The sequence below is a fragment of the Podarcis melisellensis genome (assembly GCF_964234715.1).
Source record: "Podarcis melisellensis genome assembly, chromosome: 9".
NCBI lineage: Eukaryota > Metazoa > Chordata > Lepidosauria > Squamata > Lacertidae > Podarcis > Podarcis melisellensis.
The window spans coordinates 22,524,198-22,536,798 of NC_138541.1; the positions used below are offsets into that span (position 1 = coordinate 22,524,198).

At 44.1% G+C, this 12,601-nt stretch overlaps 1 protein-coding gene across 2 annotated transcripts in view; it reads left to right on the forward strand.

Moving 5' to 3' along the window:
• The window catches only part of ARHGEF38 (Rho guanine nucleotide exchange factor 38), a 52,915-nt gene that overhangs the window by 30,352 nt on the left and 9,962 nt on the right, over window positions 1–12,601 (forward strand). For both annotated transcript variants that reach the window (XM_081924946.1, XM_081924947.1), the window contains exons 6-10: window positions 2,991–3,190; window positions 4,591–4,724; window positions 8,373–8,477; window positions 9,338–9,460; window positions 10,487–10,807. In XM_081924946.1, the coding sequence (XP_081781072.1) occupies window positions 2,991–3,190; window positions 4,591–4,724; window positions 8,373–8,477; window positions 9,338–9,460; window positions 10,487–10,807 (883 nt within the window). The remainder of the gene's footprint in view (window positions 1–2,990; window positions 3,191–4,590; window positions 4,725–8,372; window positions 8,478–9,337; window positions 9,461–10,486; window positions 10,808–12,601) is intronic.

Consider the following 12,601-nt stretch of genomic DNA (forward strand, 5'->3'; position numbering starts at 1 on the left):
GAGGGCCTAAGTAAGGAAATGATCATGGTGCGCTTCCCAGATGTAATTCAAGATAAAAATAATACTAAACTGTAAAATGGAATTTTATTAGACAGGCCACCCACTTCCAATGCCAGGTGATGCTGTGCCTTGAAGGACCAGTTGTTGAGACTTCAAAGCACAGCACAGCACTATTTGAAAGCCTTTTTGCTGCTTGGAAAATGGCTTTCAAGCAGCTCTCTCCCCAACCTCCTGCTTGAGCCTCTGAAAAAAACTATTCATCCTGTTGAGTTTAACCCATCATTTGCTCACTTCTGCTAAGAATCCCCATTTTAGCATTGGAGAGCTAAAGAGTCTTAGTCCACCAAATTCAAAACCTTTTTGCTTCCCTGCCCCAAGTCAATGTTCAAGATCAGTTCCAGTGACTGTCTTTGAGCTCGCTAGTTTCTAAAACAGGATTCTTTTGGAGGAAGGCTTCGCTCTTTAAAGTGGCACAAAAGTGCTTTCAGCGTATGGTGCAGATAGGGCTTTAGGAAAAGAGGATTTCAAACGATGGCCTGATTACCTGGGTTTTTCACGAATCGAGAATATCTGTGATCATCATTCCATTTTGCGCCCCCTGTCCTCCTTTCAAGTTGCTCAGGGCGACAGAACATGAGGTTATTCCATTTTACAACTGCATCAACTTCAAGGGGTTTTTTTGAAGGGGGGAGAGGGGAGAAGCTACATGTTGTTATTCAGCATATGACTTCATTTCATTGCCTGCCATCTGCAGAGGAAGTGGATTCTGTCAGAATTAAGCCAGCTGCGTTAATATGAGTGTAAAGGAGTAGCAGCGATTTGCGATGAGATCAGTGTAGCTACCTATGGTGCTAGAATTTTTTTACTAAATCCGCACGGAGACGGTGTATGGCTGAAGAAGCATCACAAATGAATTATTGGCTTAATTTTCTGCACAATGTATGTCACAAGATGCTACAGGTCTGTTTTAACTTATGCAGGGAGACTGTCTTCCCTTTCTATCTCTCCTTCCTTCCCTCTCCAGGGTTGCGGTGTAATGCGAAAACATGCATGTTAAAAACACAACAAATCTAAGGAGAGTTATCGCTGGGTAATCTGACTCGGTCAAATTAGATGGGCTGAACTGGGTAGCAATTCATGCCCCAGGGAAACATTATCTTTTCGCAAACTTCCTATCTTTCCAACACATATTGCTAGATTTTGGCATGTGCAAATGCAAGCAGAGAGCTGTTTATCACTTGGGAAGCCATCCAAAGACTAACTGTGGAAGCAAAGGCACACTTGAAATCTACCTCATGCCATTCCTGAAGCTGCTTTTAAATATTTGCATTCGTATGGGTTTTCTGAGGAAAACAACAGTAATTTCAAGTTGCTGCTGCTGCTGTTTTAAAATCAGTTGTGCGGCAGAAGCAGAACTCTATATTTGGTGCAGCATCAAGCAGGAAGAGTAAGGTTGCTAATGCTGGATTTTATTTTTTGAAGATCATATCACCCTATGCCATCTTATCAAGAGGTCTATTCCAAACAATGTAGGAACCATGCCATTGATGTTGTGGCATCAACCCTTTGGAATTCACTCCTGTTCAATATTAGACATGTGCTGTCTCTGCTGTCTTTCCAGCATCTACTGAAGACCTTTTTCCAACAAGCCTAGATCTTCCCCAGCTTGCGTCTTTGCTGGAATTTTAAGATTTTTTAGGTGTTTTAGATGAAGGAGAGGAAAGAATGAAACTGTTTAAAATGAAAAGATACGACAGAATGAAAGGCTTTGATGTATGCCTTAAAAACATTATACAATCGTACCTTGGTTTTGGAACAGCTTAGCTCCCGAACGTTTAGGCTCCCGAACGCCGCAAACCCAGAAGTGTCTGTTCTAGTTTGCGAGCTATTTTGGGAAGCGGGGCTTCTGATTGGCTGCAGGAGCTTCCTGAAGCCAATCAGAAGCTGCGTTTTGGTTTCCGAATGTTTTGGAACGGATTCCATTTGACTTCCAAGGTACAACTGTGAACTAATAAAGAATGAATATATCAGAAGCATATATGCTGCAAGCAAGCATTGACTTACTAGGTTGCCAAATACAGAAGCTGAACATGGTGATGCTTCTATATTAGGGTTGCCAACTTTCTAATAACACAAGGTGCATTTAATCTTGACACTATTGCCTCCCTCCTTGCCCTCTGTCCCCTGCCATGCAGCAGCAAAATGACTGACCAGAGGTCAGGCTTTGATGTGAAAATGTAATAAAGAGGTACGCTTAAAGATGTCATCTGTTTGGCAAAGTCAAACTGAGTACCTATGTAGTGGGGACAGACGATAGCCACCATAACTTGCTGTTCACTTAAGATGGAAGCAATCAGTGGCGTAGTGTGGGGGGTGCAGGGGGGGCCGGCCGCACCGGGCGCAACATCTGGGGGTTAGGGTTAGGGGGCGCAAATCCACGGGTTAGGGGGCGCAAATCCATAGGTTAGGGGGCACAAATTACTTGCCTTGCCCCAGGTGCTGACAACCCACGCTACGCCACTGGAAGCAATCATATGATCTCACATGCAGCACCCTAAACACTGTTTTAGCACTCTAGGATCCTGTTTCTTGAAACTTCTGTGTATACTTTTTCCCCCCAGCTATCAAGAAGGCTTAAATGGCAAGTGGAAGAAAACTAAATGGTTGATTGTGACAACTAATCGTAATTTTTACAGGGGTGAAAATGCTCCTAGCATCCAACAGCTGGAAGCATTAGCCACATCAATAAAGAATATAAAGCATTAGCTAGCAGCAGGTATACCTGCAATTAGAATGACTCATGATAACAGTTGTTTGTTTTTCCAAAGTTCATATATTCTTTCATCCACTAGATATTTTACAGTAAAGGGAATAGCTTCACCAGTTATGGATTTGTTGTGAAAGGAGCCACTACAGGGAACTAAGACCTTCCTCTCCCCCACCTTCAGGAACTCATTTGTTGACTTAGCAGGGCTTTGTTTAAATTTCAGGGGGAAACCAAATCTGCTGGACATGGGATCTCTGATGATCAAACCCATCCAACGTGTGATGAAGTATCCCTTGTTGCTATGTGAGCTCTTGAATGCAACTCCCAGGTCCCACCTGGACCACACAGCATTGCAGGATGCCTTGGTTGCTGTGAAAGGCATGAATACAAATATAAATGAACTTAAAAGAAGAAAGGATTTAGGTAAGACAGTGTCAACAATGTGGGGTAATTGCAGGGAAAGGCTATTTCCTTTGAACCCGGCTTGAGGGCTTTTCAGAAGCAGCTCATTGGCTGCTGGAGAATACACATGGACCTTTGGCCTTATCCAGTGGGGTTCTTGTAATTTTTGGCTTGTGCTCACAAAACTACAATAAGTCTTGGCTTCAACCTATGTTTCAACTGCCTTTCCATGTCAGTTTGGGTGCATGCTCTGTGAGAAGCAGTTTGGAAGCTTCCATTTTAGTTTAACCACAGTTTAGGGTGTGTCTAAACACTAAACTGGCTAAACTCAACTATGGTTAGTAGAAACAAGGCAGCTTCATAAACCATGGTTTGAAGTTGTCTGGTTTTTCTGGGTTTGGACAACAACGCAAACTATATTTCGGGGTGGCCAACTCCCAAGAGACTGCGATCTACTCGCAGAGTTAAAAACTGGCAGTGATCTACCCCCTTTTCAGGGGTTCGGGTCAAAGTTGTTGAGCTTCTTTTTATGGGCTGCAGGGCTAAAATGTTTAGCTTTTTTTAGGGGAGCCAAAGTTCTTGGGCTTCTTTGGCGGGAGCCAGTGATCTGCTAGTGATCTACCACAGATGTCCAGTGATCTACCGGTAGATCACGATCTACCTGTTGGCCATGCCTGCTATATTTAATGAAAATAAACTTCCTAATGTGAAAGCCTCTAAACTCCATTGCATTGTGAGAGAGGAGAGGGGTAGGTCAGGATTAGCTAAGTGGGGCAGGATGTAAGTCTTATTCATGGTGTGATAAACCATAATTTATCTGAACACGGCCACTGACCGTGATAATTAAATGGGTCCTTTAAAGATGTTAGTGTGTGCCTTGCAGAATTAAACCAAAGTCCATCTTCTTCAACATTCTGTTTTTCAAGTTACCAGCTAGGTGACCTCGGATGTTTCTGATAAAAACAGCATACAGTATTTGACTTCCAACCTACTAGTCTTAACTAGTGAGGGAGAAAATGAAATATTATATTTGTTTCAGGTCCACCATTGGATTCTTGCATTTGCATAAGGTGTATAAGAAAGTTGGGACATTTTTTTCTTGTTATGTTTCAGCTTCTGTCAAGCAGATTCACTAGGGATTTAAATCGTGAAGGCATGAAAATTATTATAGCACACGGAATTATATGTTCTGCAGTAAATAGCATCAAAGGAGCTACTACAAACAACAGGAACAATTAGAGAGATGGATTTTTAAAAGCTTATATGGCCACAATGATTTTCATTATCCTTGTTATTTCCATAGGTAGTAACCTTCATCTCTCCCTGTCTTTTGTTGGTCTCTTCATGACTTTGAAGGACAGTAGGATCAGCCCCATATAAATGCAGATTTGATGTATTGATGTGTTTTTTTCTAATTGCAGTGCTGAAGTATAAGAAAAATGACGAAGATGAATCTCTAAAAGAGAAATTTTCAAGACTAAACATTCACTCGATTAGTAAAAAATCGAAGAGAGTAACTGGCCACCTGAAAATTCTGACTGGAGGAGAACCTCAGGTATTTAGGTGTCTGACATTTTTCTTTACAGAGTGTTTTAAAGGGTGTAAACTAGGAGTGGAGAAGCTTTTTTGCTCCATTGGCCAGACCCCTAATCAGGGTCGGTCTTGCAGATCAAATTCGACAGGCAGACGGGACTGCCCACTGGGCACTGCAGCACAAGGCTCATTGATAGCCCTGTGCTTGGCATTTTCAGAAGAGGTCCTGGGTTTCTGATGGGGCTGCTTTTCCAATGGGATAAGAAGGGGCAATGCTTGTATTGTGTCTTCTGCTCTGCAATGGGCTTGTTTGTTTTTTTTGTTTTTTGTTTTGGAATGCAACAGCTTTAATGAAACAAAGTGCAGTGAGGTTTACTTGGGTGGTTGTAAGTAGCAAGTTTAAATGCCACCCCTTAAACGCAGCACCAGGTGGAGGGTGGACTCCTTCTGGATGTTGTAGTCAGACAGGGTGCGGCCGTCTTCCAGCTGCTTGCCACAAAAGATCAGCCTCTGCTGGTCAGGGGGAATGCCTTCTTTGTCCTGAATCTTGGCCTTGACGTTCTCAATGGTGTCACTTGGCTCCACCTCCAAAGTGATGGTCTTGCCAGTCAAGGTCTTCACAAAGATCTGCATGAAGACCTTGACTGGCAAGACCATCACTTTGGAGGTGGAGCCAAGTGACACCATTGAGAACGTCAAGGCCAAGATTCAGGACAAAGAAGGCATTCCCCCTGACCAGCAGAGGCTGATCTTTGCTGGCAAGCAGCTGGAAGATGGCCGCACCCTGTCTGACTACAACATCCAGAAGGAGTCCACCCTCCACCTGGTGCTGCGCCTGAGGGGAGGCAATGGGCTTGTTGATGCAGCACAGAGGTTCAGGAGTGTCCAACCATCACTGTCACCCCCTTGGAGCCAGGTAGCTGCAATCACACAGTCTTTGCAGCTGCTCATATGATGGGGCTGTCCATCATTAATAGATTTGTTGTGGAAGGAAGAGGCAGGCAACATTCATTCTGGCTCTGCAGCACAGCATGGCTCCCTGTTTTGCAAAGGAATTCAGGAATCCAAATGGATATGGTATTCATGTTTCTCAAACAAGGGGCGCATTCCCCCACTGGCAACCTTCTGTGAGGCCACGTGTCAGGAGTGGGGAAGGCTGGAAGTCATAGTATGTGACACTAGAGTAAAAAATGGGCACAGCAATGGATGGAATGATTACATTGATATAGTATGCTAAGCCACACAAAGGCCAAAGGTTTCTACACACATGGAGACAAAAATCTCTCCATCCTGGCAAGTAAGAGGCATTATGATGGCTCTTGAGAAGAGTGTGGGCAATGAATGCGGCCTTATCAGCTGTGCAAACTGATGGTGGCCATTGTGAATTAAATCCTATGTTACATCTGGACTATGGAGACTAGGGCCAGGGTTTTTTTTCAGCCAGAACTCAGCAGAACTCTCTGCCAGCATCTCTCAGGTGACCCCCATTGCATTATAAGAGAACAGGGGAGACGTTCATGGTGAATTCCGGTGCCTCTTTTTCTAGAAAAAATAGCACTAAGACTGCTAATGTAGTTCTCCCAGTCCCCAGAGTGAGGCCTGTTTGGATGAGCCATGTGACTCTCCCACATCTTCCAAACTACACAACACACACACACACACACACACACACACACACACACATGCAAGTTATAACTATCTGCTAGCAGCACTCGCAGCCTTCCAATGCCAGCCACCGTGAAATGTCCTTAATTGCGAAGAGAAGCTATTTTTATTCAGACAGTAGATTCTCTCTGGTTTGGTGTTCTTTTTGCAAACACTTTTCAAACTCAAATACTGGAGAAACACTTTGAGTGGGGGGAGGAGATGGTGCTTTTATGAATGACTGAGCATCCTTCCCCCCCCCTTTAATTAGAGGCTCAGAGCACTCACATTTCACATCTCTGACATCTGCAGCAACTCCTACTGCATTAGAAGAGAAGACCAGATTTGACACTTCCAAGGTTGTTGCCGTCATCATCTCTCTCTCTCTTCTATACAAAGAAAGAAAACTAAAGCAAATAAAAATGCCAACCCTCTTTTACAAATCGGGGCAAGTATTGGTCAGCCTCTGAAATAATAGGAGTCTCTCTCAAACTTTGCGCAAGTATTAATTCTGCAGAAGTACAGTAATGAGCAGAGGGACACGATATAAAATGATGCATTGCTCGTATACATTTTTATGCAAGCTAAGAGAGCACCATAAAGATGAAAGTCTAGGCAAGTGTCATAAAATCAACCCCGTGCTTCTCTGATATCTTGCTGACCCTACTTAACAAGCAAAGGGAAATTTCTGTCACTTCTCTTAAGCTTCCCACTCCTTTTCTTTTTGCTGTTAAAACTTTTAACAGTTGCATTTGCAAATGTGTGTTTTCCAAACATGCATGAGGTTAGCAGGCGTTTATGAACTGCAGGGGGATGGCCTTGCAATCCACACTATGTTCAAAATCTTTTATCCTGTAGCGGGCGGCATGTTGGGGTTGTCGTGCTCACCTGATCTCCTGAAAGTCGAGTCACTGCTGCGTACCAGGAGAGATAGGTGGTGGGTAGGTTGGCGTGGTGCAAATTGTACTGGCAGAGCCAATCCAATGCTGCTGCCGATACATTTGCACTGTGTCAACTTCCCTGCTGCCTCAATCCCTCTCCCTGTACCTCCTAAATAAGTAGCAGAAACACAGCTATCAGGAGGTCAGGTGTGACAACTTCATGCCACACACTATGGCTTCTATCTCATGAAAGAGGTTCACATTTCTGCATGAGTGGCCCAGACAGAAGTTTTGCACTGCCCTGATTCTAGGGCAATGCTGTTCCCCTACTTCATATCTGCTTCACTGTCACAGTCATAGATATTTGCATATGCATGTATGCATGCATGAGAATTTCTATTATTATTATTACCGTAAATAATAATAATAATTTATTATTTATATCCCGCCCATCTGGCTGGGTTTCCCCAGCCACTCTGGGCTGCTTCCAACAGAAGATTAAAATACAATAGTCTATTAAACATTAAAAGCTTCCCTCAACAGGGCTGCCTTCAGATGTCTTCTAAAAGTCTGGTAGTTGTTTTTCTCTTTGACATTGGGTGGGAGGGTGTTCCACAGGGTGGGTGCCACTACTGAAAAGGCCCTCTGCCTGGTTCCCTGTAACTTAGCTTCTCACAGCAAGGAAACTGCCAGAAGGCCCTCGGCGCTGGACCTCAGTGTCCAGGCAGAACGATGGGGGTGGAGACGCTCCTTCAGGTATACTGAGCCAAGACCGTTCTGTGAATGAGCTTGTGAGAGCCTTGACTTATGCATTCCTCCCCTCTCTGATGCAGCTGTGAGGAGGAGATTGAAAATTGACACAAAAGCTTCCAGTTAGCCATGTTTTAGCATTTCATTTGATTGAAATAAGCCAAAGTCTGAAGGTGTCTTGCTAGCTAAGACTAACCATGGTTTGTCTGCATCCAGAAGAAACAAAAAACCATAGATAAAAATGACAACAGAATCGTCCAACCTCCTATTCTTGTAGCTTCAGTGGAAGGAATGCAGAAATACTTTATGCAATATCTCTGCTAGTGTTAGGGCTACTCCACCAATTACTAATGAGTGGCCTCTGCTCCTGATCTCGGTGTTGCCCTGTGTTTTAGGTGAAAGATGAAACATTTAATAAAGAGGAGAAGTTATTTAGAAGTCTGGAAAAGACGGTCAAACTCTGCGTGAAGAATATTTCGGTGTCTCTACAGCATCTGAAGGTGAGTGTTAACGCAGCACAACTAAAAAAAGAATCCATTTGCTACTTGCATGTTGCAAGCAAATATTAGCTGCTTCTGAATGAGTGTGAAACTCGAATCCACTGGATGAGACATTTTAAATCAAAAGACCAGGATGAATTCTCAAGTTGCATAATGATATGAAGGTTAGACCTCAATTAGTGTGGCTTCTGGCAAAAGCTTTTAGGGCTATATTAGTCCAAGGCATGAGTGGCTCCATGTCACTCTGTATGCTGCTTAACAACAGCTCCCATTATCACTGACTGTTGGTCATGCTGTTTGGGGTGGATGAGAAGTGGACATCTGCAGGGGCCGCAGGTTCCTCATCCTTGGTCAAAGGCCTGGTGCAGAAGAAGATGGTGGTTTGCAGGGTGGTGTAAGCACAGGAAAAACCGAAAACACTTCCTGGATCAACTAGGAAATATGACAAATCTAAACGAAAGAGATTGTAGCAGAGTCCGGCCTTTGCAGGGATAATTTCCTGCTTGGGTAGAACTTTTCACACGAGATCCTCTGAAACGTGCTATCCATTAGTGCACCTCATTCTGTTTTAAGTGTATATCAAGGGATGACATCCACTGAAACACGTGCTAGCATTGGAGGGGAATGCAGACTGCTTTGCACATGGGTAGGGAACCTCCAGATCTTCCTGGGCTACAATTCCCATCATCTTTGACCATTGGCCACACTGGTCAGTTGCAGTCCATTAGCATCTAGATGGGCCACAAATTGCCCAACCTTGACCTAGCCATTTCAGTTCCTTCATGTGCATCCTCTTCCATTTGCGTTTACACCTGAGCACGGACATTTTTTGCCCATTTCATCGTTTTCATCATTTCCAGGAGTCTACGCTTCTAGCTGCACAGAACGTAACCGAACTTCAAGATTTTCTGCATGAGAAAGAAGATGAGGAAAGTGGCTCTTCAAACACCTTGATTAATGCTGAAAAGCCCAGCGAACGATATGTACGTTCTTGAAAGATATTGGTTTCAAACAAAAGATAAGGGGTAGGGAGTTTAAGGAAGTTTGTTGCTTCTGCAACAAAGCCAGCAGAAGGTGTTTTGTTTTTTTAACCAGCTTCCTGAAGCCCTGATTTCTTGCAAATAAAAATTCTAGCCTTCCACAATGAGGAGGAAGGAATATTTCAGCCCTAGTCAGTCATTACTGGCATGAAGGGGCAAAATGAGTAAAAAAGGGCTGCCACATGGTTCCTTCCAGCTTTCCACATTTTCAAGGAAAATGTCTGCAGCAGAAAGGCCTCTGTACTTGTGTAGGCAAGCAACACAAATCAAGAGCCAAGGGTTCTAAATTCAGGGTAAATGTGTTGATAGCCTTACAACAGTTTTTCTGGAATCACATTGCATCACAAACAGATGTTGCGTGAGTAGTTCTTGTGCTGGATCAGGGCTATACCCTGTGATTAATTCCCTCCTTAATCCTTGGGCACATACTTATTTATAGATTTCTATGCCCCTCCATTCTTTTACTCCAAAATTGGGAGGTTTACAAAAATATGGTAATTTGAAAACATAATACATAGCCAACGGAAACATTAAAAACATTATTGCACGTTATATAATTAGCATCATCATTAAAAAGCGACTTAACCCATCAGTTCCTAAAATGCATTTATTTGTCTTATTGCCCTTATATCCCACCTTTTCCTGCAAGGAGCTCCAGGTACATGGATCTGCCCATCCTCATTTAATCCCCACAATGAAAACCTTTTGAGGTAGGTTAGCCTGAGAAGCCCAAGGTTGCCCAAGAGCTTCGTGGCCGAGTGGGGATTCGAACCGTGCCCTCTTAGGTACAAGTCTGGCACTCTAATCAAACCAAAGGAATGATACCAGGTTGAGGTGAGACGTGCTTCAGAGGGAAGACCATTCTGTAGATACATAACTGGTACAGAAGGAGAAATGTTAGCTTAAAAGGAGGAGAGGTGGGTGGTGAAGATTTATTTGTTGTCTCTTTCCCTACCTGTGCACATCTAGGCAGAGCAAGTAGAGAAGATGGTTTTGGTCCCCCTGTCAGCGTTGCAGGCCCTCTTCCCAGGCCCTCAGAAGCTCATCCAGAAGCGCTATGACAAACTACTGGATTATAATAGCTACCACCAAAAGGCAGCGGGAGAGGAGATGGATTTGGCCAGGAAAGAATATGAGGCTCTCAATGCCCAGCTGGTGGAGGAACTCCAGATGTTCAACCGGGCAGCAAAGCAAATTGTGACCAACTGCCTGTGTTGCCTCGTCACTCTCCTGCGGGGGATGATGTCATCAGCTCTGCAATCCTATTCCACAGGGGAATCCCTCACACCGGTAAGTCAGCTGTAGATATACTCATATTGAGATGGTTACAATTAAGGTTGCCTGTCTGCTATGCACCTTTGAAATCTTATTTAAAAACCCAAAGCCTAGGAGAATTATATTCGACAAATACAGTGGTACTTCGGGTTACAGACACCTCGGGTTACAGACGCTTCAGGTTATAGACTCCACTAACCCAGAAATAGTACCTCAGGTTAAGAACTTTACCTCAGGATGAGAACAGAAATTGTAAGGCAGTGGCAGGGCAGCAGCGGGAGGCCCCATTAGCTAATGTAGTACCTCACGTTAAGAACAGTTTTAGGTTAAGTATGGACCTCCGGAACGAATTAAGTTCTTAACCCGAGGTACCACTGTAATATGAACTTGGGGCACGCACACCATACACTTAATGCACATTTAAAGCACTTGGCTTCCCTCAAAGAATCCTGGGAACTGTAGTTTATCCCCGACAGAGCTACATTTCCCAACACCCTTAACAGGCTGCATGAAATTAGGGCAAGGGCCACCTCCAATTCTGTGGTTTTATGATGGGGTTGGCATATTTCAAAAAGTTAAAATCTGGACCCAAAAGCTTTGAGCTTTTTGGGCGGGCCAGAGTTGTTGATTTTTTATATATATTTTTTAGGAAAATCATCAAAAAATCAACGCTTCAGATATGGGCTGTCATACGCCTGGGTTTCCCCAGACATTTTTGCCGCTTTTTGAACATTTTTGACGGACGAATCTCAGCTATGTCCGGACATATGGCATCCCTATTTTATGAGCCAGTTCACCCATAACACTAAGCCAAGCCATGGTTTAGTGTGAACGTGCAAATGTGTGGGTTCCTGGAGAGAATATTGTGACTGCTTTGCTCCTCTGGTCCTGCTGCTGCTGCTGCTGTGAACCAAGGCACAGTTTGGTTTAGTGCTATGTCCAAACCCAGGCTTGTGGTTTATCTCTCTCCAGATGAACAACCAGCTTGCTTTTTTCCATGGCTTGCCACTCGGGATTTGAAGTTGTCTGATCTGGATGATACCAGAGCAAAAAATCACCGTGGTTTAGGGTATCTCTATCCAGAATATCCAGAATATACAGGGGTGGCCCTGTGGGTAAAACCCCAGTGCCTAGGACTTGCCGATCGTATGGTTGGTGGTTCGAATCCCCGCAGCGGGGTGAGCTCCCGTTGCTCGGTCCCAGCTCCTGCCCACCTAGCAGTTCGAAAGCACCCCTAAGTGCAAGTAGATAAATAGCTACCGCTTTATAGTGGGAAGGTAAATGGCGTTTCTGTGTGCTGCGCTGGTGCTGGCTTGCCAGAGCAATTTCGTCACGCTGACCACGTGACCCAGAAGTGTCTTCGGACAGCACTGGCTCCCGGCCTCTTAAGTGAGATGAGCGCACAACCCTAGAGTCGGACACGACTGGCCCATACGGGCAGGGGTACCTTTACCTTTACCTTTTATTCAGAATTAATCCTGGATATAGTACAGCTGCAGTCCGATGCTCATTGATTTGGAATTAAGCCCTGTTGAACTCAATTAAACAGATATGGGGCTGGGCTGCCTGGGTTATTAAATGATTGTGTGCTTGGACAGTTTTGCCTTCCCCGCTGTCCCAGAAAATGACATGCTTCTTAGCATATTATTTGGTTTCCTGTAGTGCGGTTCTGCCAGTGTGTGAAGGGTGCCCTCTAGTGTCCTTTGGTTCAACCAGGTTTTGTGCCACCTGGTTGGATGTTCTTTCCCTTTAATTGACTCAGCATTGTTGCCAGGTAATAAGTGCTTTTCAATGTGTATGTATTAAAAT